The sequence below is a fragment of the Sporothrix schenckii genome, assembly GCF_000961545.1.
Source record: "Sporothrix schenckii 1099-18 chromosome Unknown Cont44, whole genome shotgun sequence".
In the NCBI taxonomy this organism is placed as follows: Eukaryota; Fungi; Ascomycota; class Sordariomycetes; order Ophiostomatales; family Ophiostomataceae; genus Sporothrix; species Sporothrix schenckii.
This window is the reverse complement of record NW_015971145.1, coordinates 4204233-4225073: the sequence shown is the minus strand read 5'-3', so window position 1 is coordinate 4225073 and position 20841 is coordinate 4204233. Positions and strand designations below refer to the sequence as shown.

Below are 20841 nucleotides of genomic sequence, written 5' to 3'. Positions count from 1 at the left end.
GCGAATGACTGCCCCACCTCAGAGCCAGATGGGAGGAAGGCGTCGCACATGGAAGGCACAAGGAAGGCACAAGGGACCTGGCCGGGCTGATTGGTCCTTCCTGTCAACTTTTAGGGCCACTTTTCCCAGCAGGCCGCACCTTCCCAGGTGCTGGCCAGGTACAAGCCGAGCCAGCCCACGGTCCGATAACGCTAGTCATTTTCACACGCCATTTTCGCTGGGGAAATTTTTTTGAGTCGTCGTCCCGGTCTTGCGAGAAATGCTTTAATCCTCGACTTTACTTCGTATGACCCTGGATTTTTCCGAGAATCGCCGACGCAAGTGTGACTTTCACGACAAATCGGCGGTTTGATCAACAAGACGCCGCGTCCAGCTGCGACCATCTCTCCGCCCTCCTCGACTTTCCTCCTAGACTTTCCTCCTCAACCTCATCGACCTCGCCACTTCCCGACGCCTCACACATCCACCATACGCAATGTCTCCTCCTGCGGGCGGTGTTCAGAAGGAGTCTAACCTGGCTCGTCTGCTGGGCTCCGGTATGCGACCACAAACGGCAATGGACAAGCAGCAATGGCTTGTATTGGGGGTACAATACGAAGACGCAACTGAGGCTGACTGGCGGTGTGCAAATCTATAGGATCGGCTGGTATCGCTGAGCTTGCTGTCTTCCACCCGGTAGGTTGACCCCGCAAGACGGCGGCACATGAGGCGCGATGCGGTTTTCCCCGTACATACCAGCTTTTCTAACATTTCTGCGACAACAGGTTGACACGATCGCCAAGCGCCTGATGAGCAACGAGGGCAAGGTATGCGACGCCATTATGAATGATGCCCATGCGCCGGACTTTCGGACTAACACGTGCTCTTCCTCAAGATTGTCAACTATGCGCAGCTCAACAAGGTCATCTTCAAGGACAAGGCCGCCGCCCCCTTCGGTCGCAAGTTCGTGTCTCTCTTCCCCGGCCTGGGCTACGCTGCCGGCTACAAGGTCCTGCAGCGGATATACAAGTACGGTGGCCAACCCGTTGCTCGCGACTACCTCTCCGAGCACTACGGCAAGAACTTTGAGAAGGCATTCGGTGCCAAGACCGGCAAGGCCATCATGCACTCCACTGCTGGCAGTCTGATCGGCATTGGTGAGATCGTGCTGTTGCCCCTCGACGTTCTCAAGATCAAGCGCCAGACGAACCCCGAGGCATTCCGTGGCCGCGGTGTGCTGCGCATCATCCGTGACGAGGGCTTCGGCCTGTACCGTGGCTGGGGCTGGACGGCTGCCCGCAACGCGCCGGGTTCTTTTGCTGTACGTTGCTGCCCCCACGTTTCATGTACTTTTTGATATTTTGTCGATTCTCCGCCTGCATTTTCTGTCTGTCTTCTGCGGGCACGTGCTGACGTTCCCACTAGCTCTTCGGTGGTTCTGCGTTCGCCAAGGAGTTTTTGTTCAAGCTGCAGGACTACAACAAGGCCACCTGGTTCCAGAACTTTGTTGCCTCGATTGCCGGTGCTTCCGCGTCACTGGTTGTCTCTGCGCCGCTCGACGTCATCAAGACCCGTATCCAGAACCGCAACTTTGAGAATCCCGAGAGCGGCTTCCGCATTCTGACCAACATGGCCCGCCACGAGGGTTTCTCTAGCTTCTTCAAGGGCCTTGTCCCCAAGCTGCTGATGACGGGTCCCAAATTGGTCTTCTCCTTCTGGCTGGCGCAAACGCTCATCCCGGCCTTCGACACCGCTCTGAAGCGGTAAGAGGCCTGACGCGTGATGCAAGCCAAGCGCAGATAACCGAGGGCGAACTGAAAATATAAAGAATCACAAGCGGCTGTGACGACGCGCGAGATCGGGTTTACGTTGTACAAAAAGAAACTATCTCTTTTGGGCGGGCAACAGTCTCTTCGCGGGAGAAGGGTAGTCTTGGATGGATGGCGTTTTGTGTGTTAAAATAACCCTGGCATGTGTTTTTTGTCTCTTAATTTTTCTGCCTTGTTTTCGGCCATAGAACATCTCCGTGAATTGATTGAGTGGGCAAAAAAGAAGGACGGAATCGTTTGGAAAAGACGCGTTCCTTAATTAATCCGATGTCCGTGTGCCGTTGTCTGAAGGGTGTTGTAGACCCGGATTCATCAGATGCTGGACGCAAATGTATGTACTAAACGGCCAGCCTTTCGACGACCTTGCCAATGTAGCAATCGAGCTGTGTGACGTTGAACTGGTTGTCTGCGTTGTCAAGAAGGATTCTGCGTGCTCAACAATATGGAATTTTGCAGACATATTGAAGACGTCTTAAACGACCCACTTTAATTTGTCTGTGGCGGTCGTGGTTGCCCCAGCAGCGAGTGGGGCCATTTGTTTATCCCAGCACGCTGTTTTGATCCACGCAACGGCTGGCCGTGCGAGCAGTGCTGCCACCTCCTTCCCTGCAATGACGAACCCCCCCGTGCCTTCCTTTGTTTGCATTGTCAGTCAATAGCTGTGTACGCAAAGTTTGGTTCGGGCAGGTGCGATAGACCTTGCGATATATCCTCCGCCGTTCTCACCCAGAAGGCTCTGGCCATTGCTTTTCTATACTACGCTCTTTTATCGCCCTTTTCGAGAACTCCTGCGTTCTCAAGTTTTGTTTCCAGTTCGCCCAGTTTCTTATCTTTTACGCCGATATTTTGTCCTTCCCGAGAGTATTGAAATCATCCTGGAAGGCAGGCAACGGCAAACCAGCGCTGATCCCGAATATTTTCTTGTACTTTTCGCCCTCTCAGAACTATCGTCAACATTCCTCCCGCCACGCATCTCCTCCCCTTTCTGCAACGTGCGCCATTCCAGTCAAGTTACCTACCTTCTCCTAACGAGCTGTGCGGCCTCGTCTCTCGCCCGTAACGGCGCCCACAACAATGCCTCCCATCGAGCGCGACGTCGCTCTCTGGGACCCGGAACGTGTGCTCAGACACCAGCATTCATCGTCGTCTGATCATGGCCGTTCTTTCATTCCCATGTGCGTGTGATTGCTATCCGCCTCCTTGCCTTTTGCTTTCTTTTGCGTTCTTTTGTGTATGCACGTTCAGACAGTGTCTGCTGCCTCGCGTACTTCGTTATGTGGCTTTGCATCTGGCCACAAACAAACGCGTTAGATAGTCTTATACTTCTCCCCGTATTCTCAATGAGCTTCTCTTAATCTCCCTTCCCTCTCCCCAGATATGGCGGTCGTTTGGCGTCGACTGACACAGAAACGCAAAAACAGGTGGGACAGTTCGGATCCCGAGCGGGCACCACCGCCGCTGCCTCTGAACCCGCAGTCGCCGAGTGTCGGTACCTCTCGGCCAGGCACCTCGACGAACATCCAGTCAGCCCACGCCGCGCTCACCGAGAAGGCCCGCGAGAGCGCTCTCGTGTCCAACGCTCTCGCTAAGCGCATCGGCGACGCCTCACCCGAACGCACGCCTCGCGGCTCCCTCTCGCACACCAGCTCCATCTCCACAAACTCCTCTTCCAGTTCCGCACCGCGCTCACAATCCCACCGGCGCATGCAGTCACTGCAGCCCAACACAGTTCGCGATCTCAGTTTGATGATTGAGACCGGCGGCGCGAACAGCAACACCAGCCGTGACCCCAACAGCACGACGCCGCGGTCGCCCGAGAAGACCGCCCTTATCGGTCTACCTTCGACACCGCTCAAGAACCGGACTGACCCCTTTCTATCAGACGACAAACAGCCGATCAACGTCAACCCTGGTCCGGGTCCTAGCCTGACGCCCATTGTGCGGCCCATCGTCCGGCGGCCACAGCAGAGCATCCTGGGCGAGAACACTCCGCCCCAGTCGGCGACCATGCTCGCTTTGCACAGCATGGCCGCATCCAACCCGAGCCAGAGAGAACGCGAGCCGGGAGCACCGCTTCCCTTGCCACCCTCGTCCACACAGCAGCTGCCGCAGCCCCCACCGCAACAGCCAACTGCACAGCTGGAGACCGCTCCTGCTCCTGACCAGGCTCCCCTCACAATTGTCTCAAACAACAGGTCGGCAGGCGGTGCTAAGAGCCGCAGTGGGAACAGCAGCAGCAACAACAACAACAACAACAACAACAGCATGGCTATGACCGTAGTCAAGCAGCCACATATGCCAATGGAGCATTTGTCTAAGCAAATCATGAGCCTTACCAACATTGCTACATCCCTGCAGAAGGAGATGTCCGCACTGAGCCGGCGAAGCAGGGACAATGCTACCGATCTACTCAGCCTCAAGGAGGCGACTAATGCCAGAGACGAGGACATCCGCAAGAGCCTTCGCGAACTTATCACCAACGCGAGTGAAGTGGCATCCACTCGGTCTCGCGACTCACACCCTGGTGGCCCCTTCATGATCGACAACAAGCCGCATGGCCAGCCTCACGCTACCTCGCCTTTATCTAGGTCTGTGCGTCCCTTCTCGCTTCCCCGGATTCCATCTCCCAACAGCTTTGCTGCATCTCTCGACCGTGAGTCCATGAGCACGCCGTCTCTCTATGCGGCGGATGGGCCTAACACCATTTCTATGCTGGAACGTATTGTACGCGAAATGGGCACAAAGGAAGGACAGGACCTTCTCATGAGCAGACTCTCTGAAGTCATCGAGAAGCTCTCGGGCATGGTGTCGGCCGCTAAGCTTGAGGAGCTCCTGCAGTTTGTCAAGGAGCGCCAGGAGCAGTCTATTGTTCCTGCTGCTTCTGGTCCTAGCCGGCCCCGCAACTATAGCTTTGACGACGAGCCTGTCAACTCTCAGCGTGAGATCGAGTACAACCGCAAAGGTCCAATGACCCAACGCGCGGAACGCCTTCTTCAAAGTGCGAGCACCTCGGCAATCGAACAGCGTCGCTCGTCTGCGCCTGCCACTGGCGTCAATAATGGGATCAACAACGATGTTCTCAACATCATCAAGACGGTCAAGGACAGTGTTGCCCAGGGTGGTGGTCTCACGGCCGAAGTTAAGGCCCTGGTCCGAGAGCTTCGTGGCGAGGTTCTGGGTATGGGCCGTGAGATTGGCCGTCGTTTGGACGAAGTCGAGGTCCGCGCCAAGGACGAAGGCAAACCGTCAGCTGCCACGCAAGCCGAAATGGCCAAGGTGGTCGAGGAGGGCCTTTCCGAACTCAAGCAGCACATGAACAACCTCATGCGTGAACACCGCCGCCAGTCGGCTGCGTCTGCTGCCACCATTGCGGCGGCTGCTGCCGAAGCCGTTCCGGCTGTTGACTACCAAGAAGTTTACAACTCGATGCGTGCTGCCCTGAAAGACTCGCAGGCGAACAAGCTCAATCGGCCAGAGTTGAGTCGCGACGATATTATTGCGGCGGTTAAAGACGCCTGGGAGACATACAAGCCTGAGATCGAGGTTCAGCAAATTGGCCTCGAGCGTGACGAGGTCCTGACTTGTCTGAAGCAGGGCCTCCGCGATTATGTCCCCCGCAACGGCCAGCCCGCTGGTGCTACTCGTGAAGAAGTGTTCAAGGCTGTTGTCGAGGGCCTTGCCCATTTTGTCCCGCCTCAGATGCCTTCCAGCGGCATGTCTCGTGACGAGGTCCTTGAGGCTGTGCGCGAGTGTCTCGAGGAATTCGAGTTCCCCGTTGCTCCGTCTGCCATGGGGGCTGAGATTAGCAAGGAGGATATGGTTGACGCCGTTAAGCAGGGCCTCAATAGCTTCGACTTCCCGCAGTCGAATCGTGACCTAATTTCAATGAGCCCCTCCGAAAACAGCGACGAGATTGTTTCACGCCTCCACGAAATCATGACGTTCATGCGCGAAGAGTTCAAGGCTGTCTCCGACGAGGCGAAGCAGAATGTTGCTGCCAACGGTCGCGACACCGAGCAGGTCTTGGATGCGACCAGAGATGGCCTCGAGAAGCTACGCTGTGATCTTGAGACTTATGTTGATAAGGTCGCTGCTGCCGTCACACATCAAGATTTCTCCGAGGGCCTTATTCGGACCTTGGATGTTTTCCGCGACGAGATCTCGAACCTGGTCTCCAAGGCCTCGGACGGCGCAAAAGATATGCTCAGGGAGGAGATTGAATCTCTTCGGGATACAGTCAACACTTCGCTTGTCCCTGCCATTCCGGTCCCGTCTGCTGCGGCTCCTGCTAATAACCGGGAGGTTCTCGAGGCGCTCCAGGAGGGCGTCAACCTCCTTCGCAACGAGATCAGCAATCGACATGTCAACAGCACGTCGGAAGTTCTCGACGCTATTCAAGAGGGCCTTTCCGACCTGCGGATTAGCATCGACAGACTCGGCAATAAACCTGCCGATCTTACCGCCAATGACGAGATTCTGGATGCGCTCAAGTCCGGTCTCAGTGATGTTCGCACCGATATTGACGGTCTGCGGGACCAGAACAACAATGCTGTTTCCACCGTTGAGGCTAACAACACGGCACTGGTTCCTGCCGATATGCTGAGACACGACGACATCAAGAATCTCGAGATGCTCATTACACAGCTGCGCACCAAGGTCGACGTCATCGACGCTTCACAAAGCAAGCAAACGACCAACCGTGACATCACCACCACATCCGACGAAGACCCGTCGTCTGCCCTTACCACGGAACGGGATGCAGAGTGGAAGGAGAAGATAACGCAGATGGAGTCCAAGCTCCATTCGATCCACGAGTCTGTTACTGGACTGGCTAGCCGGGAAGTCCCTGCTTCGGCCTTCTCTGCATCCGAGGACGCTCCTGCGCCGCGGCCCTCTACTGATGCCGCCTCCCGCGAGGATGTGGAGGCCATTGAGACAATTCTCCGCAACACCAAAGCGCGCCTGGACGATCTCATTGACAGCAATCAGTACGTGCGCAAAGACCATATCGACACCATCGAAACGCTTATTCTGGATACCAAGCACAACTTGCTTGATCTCAAGACCCAGATGGACGGTCTTTCGTCGCGCGAGGATATCAACTTGGTGGAGTCGCTTGTCGCCCAAGTGGCCAATGGCTTCGATGAGATGAAGGAGCGCCACGAAAAGCAGTTTGATGATCCGGAGAGAGTCACCAAGTCCGACGTGGAGGCAGTTTCTCTGGCCTGTCTGCAGGTCAAGTCTGCTGTTGAGCGTATGTCCCAGGCTGACGACAGCACTGGTCTGCCATCCAAGGATGACCTCCTGAGTCTGGCTGTGATTGTGCGCGATGTGCGGAGCCAGCTCGAGATGGACTCCAGCGTCGCAGCCAAGGCATCCGAAGAGTGCCAGGCTGAGATCGTTGGCGTTGGTGAGCGTGTCCGGGATGTCAAAAACTTCCTTGAGGCACTGAATGAGACTGTCAAGAACCGCCTTGAAGACGGCGTTCTCGGCATTGAGTCGGTTGGCAAGATTCTCGATTCTCTTAGTGACACAATCGGTCGCAACAGCTCCGACCTGAACGACCTGTACGAGACGATGCGGAACGAGTTCGAGGAGTCGCGAGCTGGAGTCGTCGGTGCCAAGCTGGAGACGGACGAGCGGTTCCAGCAGACAACCGACGCCCTCGAGGCCAAGATTGACGACCGTATCGGTGAGCTTGTCGCCAAATTTGATGACTTCCAGTCGATTTCCGACGATCGTATGCGGGTGAACGAGGGCCGCGATGTCGAGCTGGAGGCTGCTGTGGTTGGCACAAAGGTCATCGCAGACGAGTTGAAGCTTCTTATTGACACACTTGGCTCGGCTGTCACTGAGTCGCTGGAGAAGATGGAGGAGGCATCCAAGACTGTTTTCGAACGCGTTGATGATATGGTTAGCAAGGCGGAAGAGAACCACTCGGATGACAAGGCTGAGCACCAGCAGACCCGCGACCATGTGCAACAGGCCATTGACGCTGTCCAGGGCGTCCAGGGCCATGTCACCGAGTACCAGCCAAAGATTCTGGAGGCGATCAAAGACGTCTTGCTGGTCGTCAGTGAGCACTTTGAACACTCCAAGTCGTCAACAACGTCGATCCAAGAGAAGATCATCGAAGCCAAGCCTCCGGAGATGCCGCTGCTAGCACCCTCCGAGAAGTACGATGACACGTCCATGCAAGAGAAGCTCGACAAACTTGTGGGTCAGACCGACAGGGCAACCGACGCCTTCACTAAACTCGACAAAATGGATGCTCTCGTCGACCACACGCTCGCGGTCGGCCAGGCACTTACGAAGCTCGACAGACTGGTGGAGCACTCTGAGGACACCGACAAGGCCCTGGGTGAGCAGCGCGACCAGCTGGGCCAGCTTGAAAAGCTTGAGAAGTTGGAGAAGCTTGAAAAGATGGACTACCTTGTTGCACAGGCCGAAACGACAAGCCAGGCCCTTGGCAACCTCGAGAAGCTGGTGAAGCTTGACCAGATTGTCGATCTGACTCAGCTGGCTGGACGTGCCTTTGACTCCCAACACGAGAAGATTGACAAGATTGTCAATCATACCCAGATGGCCCAGGATGCGTATGCCAAGCTCGACAGTCTAGAGCAGCTTGAGAAGCTGGAGAAACTAGAGAAACTCGACCAGCTGGACGAGCTTGTGAGCCATTCACGTGTCGCTGACGACAAGGCTGATCGGACTCTGTCTCAGCTCGAAACGCTCGAAAAGGTTCATCAGCAGGTGATGCGCACTGCGGCCGACCTCGCACAGTACATGTCCACGCAAACACAGCGGATTTCCGACGACCATGAAGACCGTGAGCGGACGCTGCAAGAAACCGTTATTGCCCTTGAGCGCCGCCAGGTTGAGAAGGAGGAGGCCGAGTCCAGTGTGGCGGCTCTTCGCGAAGAGGAACGGAGACTGAAGGACAGCGTTGCAAGCCTGCGTGCTGAACAAGAGGCCTTCCAGCGCAACAAGGTCCGGCTGGCGGCCGACGTCTCGTCCCTGGAAACGGCGCTTCACCTTCGCCGCGAGGAGCTGCACGAAATGGACGCACGCGCCCAGGGCCTAGAGCGGCGCATCCTGGAGGGCGTCATGGATCACTCCCGGGTACTTCTCATGGCAAAGGCAAACAAGGGACGCGAGGCTATGAGCCGCAAGCGTGTTGTGCCATCCAAGAAGGAAGGCCCGCCTTCGAGCGATAGCAACAGTATGCCTAGAGCCGCAAGAGCCGTTCCGGCCGAAACCAAACCGCGTTCCGCCTTTAACATGGCCATGTCGGCCAAGCGCAATCCCTTCCCGACCAACTCGCCTCTCGGTGTCGCAGCCAATGGCGGGCCCAATGGTTCCCGGAGAATCCTGTCCCTGAGCCAGATCAATAGCAGCATGTCGAGCGGCAGCATCAAGCGCAGCAACAGCGTGCGTGCCAATGTCGGCGGTGCGGGCGGCCTCCGAAAGAGTAGCTGGGGCGGGCGGCTCCCAGCTAAGGGCTACGGTGGCCTGGAAATGGATAAGGAGAACGCTCCTCTCAAGGAAAGCGACGAAGAGAACGACCGAGACACGCCGGACGGGGATGACGACGAGCACGAGTCTGTCGAGTACAGCACACCGCGAGTCGAAGAAATCAGTGCCGCCATCGTCCCCTACAGACGAGCAGGTGCCGATGATTTCGATGACTGCTGCGACGACGATGACGACGATAACAAGGCCGATGATAAGCGCAGCGAAGCGGGAACACTGCGACGGTCCAGTGTCGGCGTATCAGTGGTGACGGGCGACTCACAAAGCGAGACTGGCGAGTTTTATTCGGGTGATGAGGACGACAACGATGTGATGAGCCAGTGGACAAGCAGTGAGCTCAGCTCTGCACCGCCGGGCGGGATGGTGCTTTACGGCAGTGAGCTGTAAAAGGTGTTTCGAGCATTGAGTGGGAAGACGTTTTCTGTTCTTGAGCATGTGTATTTTCTCAGGATGGCGGTTTGGTACGTTTTGGCCGAAGATTGTGAGATCGGGGTGAAGATCGTGCACGGTGAGAACGATGGCTGTTTTCTTTTTCTTTTTTTGTATTCACTTTCTTTGGATGATGATGGAGCTTCATGATATTGCGACTTGATTGGGTTTTCAGCTGCGGTTTCGTTTGCTACTTTCGATATTGGTTTTTGTACCTATTTTTGCTTCACTGCTATTCACCATTCACCTACCTTGCTACTTGCTGCTATATGCGCATTTCCCTTTTGGAGCTTTCTTTTGTTCATCTTACGCCTGGTCTGGTGTTTTCTTTGTGAAATTTTCGAGTTCAATGCGTCTCTTATTCAAACAAGCACATCGTGAAAGCGGTTATGTCCTTTTGCATTACATCGTTACGCTATTCTTCCAACTCTTTCGCCTTATTCACCTCTTTCGGCTCCTTTGGCTCCTCTGGCTCTTTGGGCGCCAGCTTTGCCAGATCCTCCGGCTTTCCGAGTCGTTCCTGACCATCCATCCACGGCCAAAGGCACTCGGGGATGGCGACCGTCTTGGTCGACTCGTCCCAGCCGTTCTCAAGGATCGCGGCCATAGTACGCGGCACAGCAAGTGCTGTACCGTTCAGCGTCCAAGGGTAAGACAGCTGGCGGCCTTTTTCAGTGCTGATTCGCGTGCGGGTCGCCAGTCGCCGCGTCTGGTAGTCTGTACAGATGCTTGCTGACGTCACCTCGCCCCAGCCGGGGTTGTAGTCGTACTGGCCACCACTTGCTGCCTTGGGCGCGCGGATGCGGCCGGGGAAGAAGGCCTCAATGTCGATTTTCCGGTATGCGGATGCACCCAGGTCTGTGGCCGGCATCTCCAACACACGGCACGGCAGGCCAAGGCTTGACAGGATCTCGGTTTGCACGTCGACGAGCTCGTTGAACGTGTCGGTGGCGTCGTCGAGGCCGGGCGCCGTCCATGCAAACATCTCGACCTTTGTGAACTCGTGCACGCGGTAGAGGCCCTTGGTGCTGGTGCCACGCGAACCAGCCTCGGCGCGGTAACAGCGGGAGACAGCGGCGCGGCGCAGGGGCTTCTCCGAGGCCACATCAATGGTGGTGTCGGCGTACAGAGCTGCGAGCGGGATCTCGGCGGTTGCGGCCAGGCTCAGTGGCAGACCCTCGAGCGTGTATGTCTGCTGCTCGCCGCCCTGGTCGCGCGGCTGGAAACCACACGCAGCGGCAATGCCGTTACGCACAATGCTGGGCGGTGACACGGTCTGCCAGCCGTGGCGATGAGCCACATTCAGGGCGTACTGGACAAGAGCCTGCTCGAGGCGCGCGCCGTCACCTAGCAGGTAGTACCAGCCCCAGCCGGATGCGGCGGCGGCGGCGGGGAACTCGAGGATGCCTATCTCGGTGCCAATGTCGGCGTGGGAGCGCCACGTGTCGGCTGTTGACTTGAAGACGATGGACGGCGACGGGGTGCCAAACTCGTTGGTCGGCTTACCAGCACCGGCCCCGGTTTGTTCGCGTCCTTCGCTTCGCTCGCCCGCGCCTGTCTCGCCGTCACAGTTGATGTAGCTGAGGACAGTCTGCTCACGATCCGGCGTCTCGCTGCTCGTCAGGTTGGGAAGGGCAAGGGCGAGGCTCTCCATCTCGTCGCTGAGGGTCGTCTCAATGGCCTTGGCGGCTGCCAGCTCCTGCTTGAGCTTGCGGGCCTCCTCGATGAGGTCCTCGCGACTGGTGTTGAGCTTGTCACTGCGGTCGATGGCCATGCCGGCACCTGTTTCCGACAACCGCGCGTCTTCATAGTGATTCTTTACAGCCTCTCGCTCCAAGGTCGCTTCGTCCTTGGGCACCATCATTTGCCGGCGTATGCGGTTGGCGGACTGGCGCAGGGCCGCGTTGTCCTTTTTCATCTGCTGCAGCTTCTGGTGGACATCGACAATGCGAGCCGGGTAGCCGGCCATGGCGGCATAGTTGCGGCGCACGCAGTTTTGCGAGTATTGCTCGGCATGGAAGCGGATGTGTTTGAGGTCGATTGTGGGCTGGGGCCCTTGTGGCGGCAACGGCTGTGCTGGGTGTGCCGGCGGGGCACCTGCTGGTGTTTCCGGCGCATCTGGGGCTGGGGATTCTGAAGAGTAGCAGCGGCGGAGGAGGTGTGTTGTAATTGGCCGCGTGGTCGACGCCGAAGCCGAAGCCGTCGCCCGGAAGTGGGCTGTTGATGGCAGACCACGAAGACACGGCATTGAGACGAATCGCATGGTAGATTTGGTTGCGGTGTTGGCAATGACAGAGGGAGTTCCCTGTCGAGTGCCAAATAGGACGTGCAGGCTTGACAGTCGTGAGACGTCGTCTCGTCGTCGGTCGTCTGAAGCTCAAAAGTTTTCGTGATGTCACGCTACAAAGTGGAAGCTCCAATTGGAACGTTTTAGGGAAGGTGCATTTCTGAGCTTGGACCACACAAATGGTACCACCACTGATGGCACGTCGCGTGCCTGCCGTTTTGGCCCCACCATGTGCTGGAGGACAATATGAACCAATCAACGCAAACCTCATTCACGTCCGTTCACCTTTTCTGCATCGAACGGAGCATTCTACTCGGTCGCTTTACAAGACGAAAAACGAGTGAATTTCGAATCAACGTCGACGCAGCCGTTCAAAGACTTGTTCTCTGAATACAGAGGACGTCCAGCGCCATTACTCTAAAAGGTGCCCACATCCATTGACGATGTCGGTGGCCTGCCGCGCTTTAAAATCTGGGAGGGACTTGTCAAAAGGCAGTATCTAACGCAGTGTATTTTGCATCTATTATAAGACTGCCTTTTCACCATCCAGCGGCATCGTCATAAGTACGCACGCCGCCCTGTGCGCCTCCTTTTTGCTGGATTGAACAAACTGGAGACGCACAAAAGGATGTGGACGAGAAAGAGCAATTTTGCCAGTCACATTCAGTACGAAATACAACGAGTTCTCCTAGCTCCCTTTGCCCCTAAATCTGAGGCTTGCACCATCTCCAGTGACTGACGCATCCAACTCCCTGCGTTGTCCCTGTCGCTTCTGCAAGTTGAACAGGCTTTGACCAAGTCTTCGTGCAGCAGCTGCCGCGACGGCGTTTCGAGGCGGGGATTGCAGACCACGTCAGAATTTCGACAAAGCATATGATTGACCCATCCAACCCTCGATTTGCGTTGATGGCTGGGATCGCTACGATCGGTGTTGCTCCGATTATTCCATCATTTTGTTATGTCTTCCCTTTTACAGTGCTGATCCTCTCATCGAACGATGGCACGTCAAAGAGGAGGTTGCATTTGCTAATGCAGCGCTCTAATAAATCCCAATGCTGAGGTTGCTTTCCCAGAACAGAAACTTCGCTGCGTCGCACTCGGTGCCTGTGCCACCAAAACACCTCCGGAGACGGACGTAAGAGAGAGCGAGAAAAGTAAGAAATCACGTTGATGGAGGGGCCGATCATATACAGGGGTACATGACCCGCGTTTGAGCACCACTCTGTCGTACGTCGAACAACTATCAGCGGTTTTTTTGGTCACGGAGGACGGCTCCGGTAAACGACTCTGAAAGGTGACTGGTCTTGGCAGTTCTTGTCATCCCGCAGCCGTTTTCCTTAGACCATTGATCGGCGCTGTCCGATTATGTCTTGAGGATCCTTCAACGACACAGTGTACGAAGTAAGTTGGCATGTCGTGCAGGAAATTGTGCATCTGTAAATTTAATCGAAACTAGGTAAATCGCGCGTCTTCAAAGACACAACATCAACACACGAGGCACGATGAACGTGACATGGCGATAGGACAGACAAGAGAAACGGTGTGCACGCACAAGCACAACCTTCGACAACTCGTCTACGTCGTACGACGTACGTTCGTACCGGCCGACTATGGATGGAAAATACTAATCACAAAATTGCCACTGAGTTACATGGGCTCGGCAATCCCTGAATCTCGACCCTTTCTCGAGTACGACGTCATTATATGTAACGATCGAGAGAGTCGAAGAGCCGACGGTTTTTTTGTTTCCTTGTGCTTACGTTTACCTTCGGCTCGGCTTGGTATTTTTGACATAGTCAGTAAATTGTCACTTGTGTTGTTTTGTGTTCTGTTGTCAATGTTTGTCCCTTTCTATCCTCTTTGCCACCTTGGGAACGTCATGGTCGACATAGAGTTTTAGCGGACAACAGAGCGCCAGGAACCACCAACGGCTCCAACAAGCCACTGAAACGTCCGTCGCAGGTCTAGGCAAATGCAGAGTGCGGCTGGGATACGAGAAAGAAGAAAAGAGAAAATAAAGAAACTAATAACGAGGCAATTTTGCCCAACAGCCCGTTCGCCAGGGTCGACGGGAGCAGCCAGATTGGCCAACCGGACAGGGGCCAGCCGCTTCAGGGTCCAAGTCAAAGAAATAACAAACCGCTCGAAGCCTTCAGGATTGCATGTGTTGATGTTTTGTTTGAAACAAATTGCGGCGCTGCCATTCGCGCAGACACGAGCGCCATGCGAAGGCATTGCACCCCTGAGGCCCTAATTCCTGCCTGCAATGCTCCTTCCTTCATGTTCACTGCGGCTGCCAGTTGAGCCACGTCCACAGGCACACAACAGCCAAAAGAAGTTTCTTTTCTTGGTCGTCAGTGGAGACTGGGCAGGCGCGAACACTCGAAACCTGGGCAGTAGTGGGCCTCGGGTCTCCACTGCCCGCTATCCGCTAAGCCACTGCAGGACGCTCCTGCGTTCCTGTTGTTTACCACGTTCAAACGGATCCCGTACGTCGTATTTGGCAACAGCAGTGGAGACCCTTCCTTTTTCGCCTGTTTCGCCTCTGGGACCCAAGCCAAGCGAGCCCAGCCAAACACCCTTCTGGCTCCTCTCGTTTTGCCCTTACTTTTTGGCATTCCTCTGGTCGTGCTTTACGCATTCTGAAACGCGACGGCGACTGGGAAAGAAAAGGGGCCACGGCGCCATCGAACCAGCCCGCCTGCTCTTTTCTGTGCTCCGTAAATGATGCGATGGCCAGGCCGGTCGAAAAAGTCGACGCCGTTGAGCTGGGTGGTCTGGGACCCCTGAACCCGCCTGTGTTTCAACTTGATCTGGTCTTCGTGCTCATTGTTCAATTGCGCCGCCTGATATGCTGGGTTGTGTCCTTCCAAGACCCCTTTAATTCCTTTAATTCGCCATTGTGCGAAGGCATCAAAAGAATGAATGTGTAAGGATGCACGAGGTGGAGAAACAGTGCGACTACCCTTGGGACTTACTGCGTGGTCGCAACTGCCCTGTATAACTCTCCTGACTCCGTTGTCCGACGTATTCCTGAGTAGCTCCTACCATCTTTCTGTTTACTTCGACAGTGCCAGAGTACGAATGCCATATGTTCCTTCCCTGTTGTAATAATCTCCACCATTGGTGCTCCACACCCGCTGTCTGTCAAGCCCAACCGGTTTTTTCTCTCCTGCTGGGAAGGACCCTCCCTGCTCCCCTCGCTCCCTTCGTCACACTTAGCAGTTAGCACGGAAGGCGCAGACGAGCAGGGGCAGGTACGCGGGTGCCCTCTCCAAAAAAAGTTCGATGCGGATCTCCACGTCTTTTGTCGCCGCCTGTGATGCACGTTCAACCTCCTCCCTCGCTCCTTCCACTTTTCTCACACTTTCCTATTGTTTGCATCTCGACCTGTGCTCCTCACCCACTCCTTCCTTCTTTTTTTAGGTGATTGCGCTGATCTTTTGACCTTTGATCCATTTCTCTTCTTCCACAATTTTCCTACCACTTTTCTTTTAAACGCCCGACGTTGGTCCTACTCGCTCGCTTCTTTTTTTCCAACCTTTTGCTTTCGCTCTTTATTTGGATCTCGACAGCCCAACTATCCCCGCCGCCTCTCTCCTTTGTTTTATCTCCTATTTTCTCCTTTGTTGCATCCCGCTGTCCCAAAATAGACCCTGGACTCCGTTCTCGATACCTCTTCTTTTGGGTCACGACAAGCAAGAAAGTCTTGACGTTCCAAGCGCATCTCTCGTTATTTCCTTTGCTGTTCTTGCATTGCCCTTTCACCACATATCATCTATTCCCCCATCCCCTCCCACCCCCTCTTATTTCGTGTTCGAGCCTCGATCTGACCGATCGAAGCAGCACGGCTTCTTCTTCCTTCATCCCTTCCTGTCCCTGTTTTTGCTTTCTCAACGACCCCCGTTCTTTTCCACGCTCGTTTCTCTTTCCTCGCTCGTACATTCAAAAGTTTCGATACCCAGGCGCCTTCAAAGCTAGACTTTGGCTCGCCTTGCAGTGCCGTCGGGTCCGGTACTTTTTAAACAATCTCAATTTACGTTCATATATATCCTCAGTCAACGCCAAACGACATCGTTCCCTGGGGCGTTTTCTTCTATAATTCAACTATTCTCGAGGCTTTGACAGTCTCGCATACTCCAAGCACGGCATCCAAATCGCCAATCGAATGCCGGCATCACCCCTCACATCTTCTCGCTTTCCTCAGTATCAGGGCTTCGCACCACTAGGAAATCAAGGCCGCGACGACGGTAGCAACCAAATGGATCACGAAGAGGCCGATATCCCCCTCGCCCCGATCCGGTCCAATGCCTCCTTTGGCGCCCGCAAGGCCAACCAAGGCGGCGTGGGCCCCGAAATAGAGCGCTTCCGGTCTGCCGGTGGCGCCCCGGGCACCTCCGGCGGCAGCAGCTCTGCCGACGAGAAGCATGGCCTTTTCAAAACTCATGACCACCACCACGGGCCGATTGGCCGCCGCCGTGTGAAGAGAAACGAGCACGAGGCTCTCAAGCGCCGCGGCACCGACTCCGAGGTGGCTCTCAACTTCATGGGCCGCCTGTACACTCGCCTCGTGGCCAAATCCACGCTGACAAGATACCTCATCTACGTCATTCCCGTTGCCGTCTTGCTCGCCATCCCTCTCGTCCTCCTCCCCGTCACAGGCAACACCAACACCATCCCGCTCGGCTCCCACGTTACCAACGCCACCACCGACCCGCCGACCAAAGAGTACGGCCCGCCGCTCTTCCACCTTTTCATATGGTTCGAAGCCTCATGGGCTGGCCTCTGGGCCGGCAAGGTGGTTGCCCACCTGATTCCCATCGTCTTTGTCTTCTTCTGCGGTGTCGTCAGCTCCGGCACGCGCAAGTACGCCACCGTCCTGCGCGGTCTCGAGATCCCGCTGTCGCTCTTCTTCTGGGCCCTCGTGACTTGGCTGGTTTTCCGCTTCCTGTTCACCAACACCAACATCACCTGGATCTACGCCCTGACCAACATCTTCGGCGCGGTCTTCGTGTCGTCCGCCGTCTTCTTGGGCGAGCGTGCCATCATCCACCTGATGAGCATCAGCTACCACGCACGGTCTTTCGCCAACCGCATAAAGGAATCGAAGCGCGACATCTACCTTCTGGGCCTTATGTACGACGCCTCGCGCACTCTATTCCCAATGTACTGTGAAGAGTTCGCCGAGGAAGACTACATCATCAACGACAGCATTGAGGCCATGCTTGGCAAGCCTGGCAGCCGCGGCAAGAACAAGGGCTCGGCCGTTGCGCCGATGCGCATTATTGGCAACGTGGGCCGCTTCGGCGACAAGGTCACATCCGTTTTTGGCAACCTGGCCTCGGAAATCACCGGCAAGCAGGTGTTCAACCCCAACTCGGCACACTCGATTGTGGTCGAGGCCCTCGAGAAGACCCGCTCGTCGGAGGCGCTGGCGCGTCGTATCTGGATGTCGTTTGTGGTGGAAGACAACGAGGCACTGTACCCGGCTGACATTCAGGAGGTTCTCGGCCCCACGCACAAAGAGGACGCCGACGAGTGCTTTGCCGCCATCGACGCCGACTCCAACGGCGATATCAGCCTCGAGGAGATGATCCGCAAGGTTGTGCAGATTGGCAAAGAGCGCAAGGCTATGGCCAACAGTCTCAAGGACATTAGCGAGGCCCTGGCTGCATTCGACAGCGTCCTGCTGTTCCTCGTCCTGCTTGTCGTCATCTTCATCTTCCTCGCCTTCTTCCAGAGCAGCTTCATCACGACCCTCGCCACGGCCGGTACCGCCCTCCTGTCGTTGTCCTTTGTCTTCGCCGTGACTACGCAGGAGATTCTTGGTTCTTGCATCTTCCTCTTCGTCAAGCACCCGTACGATGTCGGTGACCGTGTTGACATCCAAGGCCCTGAGAAGGAGAACCTGGTTGTCGAGAAGATCTCGCTACTCTACACCGTGTTTCACCGCATCGACAAGATGCAGATTGTGCAGGTTCCCAACATTGTGCTGAACAACCTGTGGATCGAGAACGTGTCGCGCAGCAAGGCCATGCGTGAGACCATCGAAGTCAATGTCTCGTACGACACCACGTTTGAGGATATCGAGCTGCTGCGCCTGGAGATGGAGAAGTTTGTCCGTGACCCCGAAAACTCGCGTGACTTCCAGCCTGACATTGCCTTCGGCGTGGCTGGGGTCGGTGACTGCGACAAGCTGCAGCTCAAGGTGTCCATCATGCACAAGTCCAACTGGCACAACGATGTTGTCCGTGCCACCCGTCGGTCCAAGTTCATGTGCGCACTGGCGCTGGCTCTCAAGAAGGTGCCTATTTACGGGCCTGGTGGCGGCGGCGATGCGGCTGGTGGCCCCCTGAACCCCACGTACTCCGTCTCCGTGACGGACGAGTTTGCAGCGGCCGCCCGCGCCAAATCCGCCGACGAGAAGAACCAGAGCCGCTTGGTTCCCCATGTCTCTTCCACCGACAGCAGTCGCAGCCGCAGCTCGAGTAAGAGCAAGGCCGCCACAAAAGTGCTCAACACGCGCAACCCGCTGGCCGACAACGACGACTACACACTGAACAACGGATCGCGCGAGTCATCGCTGGAGCGGGAGCGCCAGGACACCTTTGCCTCGTCAACTTCGTACCTTCACCCCACGACGTCTGGCGCACAGTCCGCCGCTTCGCGCTCGCGCCAGCGTGGCGCCTCCTCGGCTTCGCGCAGCGCCACAGATGTCGAGGCCATCCGCAGTGATTTGCTCAAGACGCAGAGCCAAAAGGGCCGTCGCCAGGCTGGCCAGGGCCTGCCACCCATGCAACTTGGTGGTGATCTGCCGCCGGCCGACCTCTCGCGGTACGCGTCCATGTCCTCGTCGCGCCGTGGTGGCCCGTCGTTGGACCTCGAGCGCGGCAGTCCGATTCAATCCGCAGGTGGCGCTGGTGCAAGGCCCAGCATGGACCCCGTAAGCGGTGCCCTTTACTCGACGACGAGCAACAACAACAGCAACAACCCATACCTGGCCCAACCACCGTCCGGCGCCACGGCCGCCATGGGCTATTCGGCGTACGCTTCCGCCACAGGCGGTGAGCCGGCGTACCAAACGAACCCGATGGCGCTGAACCCGGTGCAGGGTGTCTCGTCTTCGTCGTTGGCTGGCCGCAGCGGCAACAACGCGCCGCCGCCGCGGAATTTCGTGCCGCCGAACCAGCCGAACCAGTCTCAGCAGCAGTGAAACTATGAGCAATAGCTGCTACGAGGACGGTTTTGAATGGTAACTTCCGCTCTTCCGTCGCTTCCAAATTCATATTTGTGTCTCATTTTCCCTCCTTTTCTTTTGTCATTTGGTTTTAGACGGGCTTTGGACATCTGTGGGTTAATGCTTTTTTTCCTTCGTTTTTTGTACGTCTTAATCTCCCCAAGACGCCAAGAATTGCCCGTATTTTAAAGACGGCTGGTATCTATTTGAGCAATTTGTCTTTTTCTTGTCTCTCTTCCTTTTTTTCTTGCCATTTTAATCTATATGAACATGGCTTCCACGGTGTTGGTTGCCCATTGGTATTTCTTTGCAGATTGGAGAATTCCGAGTCCTGGACTTTGAATAAACTGTCCATCCATCCTTGGCTTTGATATCTTGATGCTCTGTTTATGTGAGCGAGGTGACGTTGTTCATCACGTGATTACAATTTGATGTGACCTGTGGCGTTTCCCGAGGCCACACATTCAACGTACAAAGCTTCCAAACGGCTGTTGGCGGCAACAGAAAGGGGTCAGGGGAGTGGCATGAATAGCATCACTAGCTGAAGCCTTTGTTGGCCTATGTTCCGTCCTTCGAACTAAATGCCCATTGAAAGGTCAATGACGGCGGTTACTGAGCAACACGGAGCGTGATGCTCTCCATTGGCGGGAGCAGTTTGATCCCCCCCTTCCCTCCCTTTCGAGCCAGCTATTAAAATACTTGGCTTTAACTTGTTCATCTTACTAACAGCCACCTGATTCCGTGGGCACGGCGCCCTCTCGCGTACGCAAGTCGCTGCCCCTCGAAGCTATTCTCAGGAGCTATGGTGCTCGAAGGCGAGACACCATGCAATAGCAGACAGAGTGCTTCGACTGGAAACTGCTACTTCAATACGTCCGAAGCTTCCTGGCGTCCCGTGCAGCAGCTTGTTATCGCAGGCTCTGCCACCTCCTGGTCTAAATGGGGTACAGAGTGCGGGTCTCGCGGGCCTCCAGGCTTGGGGGCATTGGGTCTTTTGCCTCCCATGATTTGTTTCTTCAGTTCTTTGACGTTCCTTTTACTTCTCACCAGCGGGGCAGAATGACGCTGCCAATGGCTGTGGAGGGGCAGGTACCGAAAAAAAAGAAAAAACGGGGCGTCATAATCTGCAAAAGAACGGGCATGCCAACAGAACGACGAATCACCAATACTCTCTCAAAGCCCCAAGAAAAGGACTCTTACTTCGAAGCAACTAGCTAAGATACAACGTAGGTCCGTAGGCCCGGTATGAAGAGGTATTCACGAGACAACCTTTTGGCATCACATCCGGTGATCCACAGTCAATAGCAGAGCTCTACCGTCGTCTACATTTTGTTATTTGCTCTTCACTTCCCATCTAAGCAAAAGTATGGGGGGCATATCCTTCTAGACCTGTCTGATGTCGTCACGGTCCAGGCCAGAGAGCCGGAAGAACATCATTGCCTGCATCCCAGATCGACTGGAGCTTGCCACTGAATGAAGGGTTTCCTCGTCTTTTTCTCAGATCTGCTTTACTGCCTCTGATTTCCTCCTTGGTCTGGGCGTAGACC

At 55.7% G+C, this 20841-nt stretch overlaps 4 protein-coding genes across 4 annotated transcripts; 3 read left to right on the top strand and 1 right to left on the bottom strand.

Annotated features, from left to right (window-relative positions):
• Positions 1–475: 475 nt before the first annotated feature.
• Positions 476–1746, top strand: SPSK_09325 (uncharacterized protein; the record flags this gene model as incomplete). Its single annotated transcript, XM_016735899.1, has 5 exons — positions 476–536; positions 638–675; positions 765–806; positions 875–1300; positions 1405–1746. The coding sequence occupies 5 exons, from the start codon at positions 476–478 to the stop codon at positions 1744–1746; spliced, it is 909 nt and encodes a 302-aa protein (XP_016588086.1).
• A 1136-nt stretch (positions 1747–2882) lies between these two features.
• SPSK_08267 (uncharacterized protein) lies at positions 2883–9728 on the top strand (the record flags this gene model as incomplete). The annotated part of the gene is made up of 2 exons (XM_016734872.1): positions 2883–2983; positions 3230–9728. 2 exons carry the CDS (start codon positions 2883–2885, stop codon positions 9726–9728), a joined length of 6600 nt encoding a protein of 2199 aa, XP_016588085.1.
• A 457-nt stretch (positions 9729–10185) lies between these two features.
• Positions 10186–12018, bottom strand: SPSK_08906 (seryl-tRNA synthetase; the record flags this gene model as incomplete). Its single annotated transcript, XM_016735492.1, has 1 exon — positions 10186–12018. The coding sequence occupies one exon, from the start codon at positions 12016–12018 to the stop codon at positions 10186–10188; it is 1833 nt and encodes a 610-aa protein (XP_016588084.1).
• A 4207-nt stretch (positions 12019–16225) lies between these two features.
• On the top strand, positions 16226–19270 carry SPSK_08445 (Mechanosensitive ion channel family protein; the record flags this gene model as incomplete). The annotated part of the gene is made up of 1 exon (XM_016735042.1): positions 16226–19270. One exon carries the CDS (start codon positions 16226–16228, stop codon positions 19268–19270), a length of 3045 nt encoding a protein of 1014 aa, XP_016588083.1.
• Positions 19271–20841: the final 1571 nt, after the last annotated feature.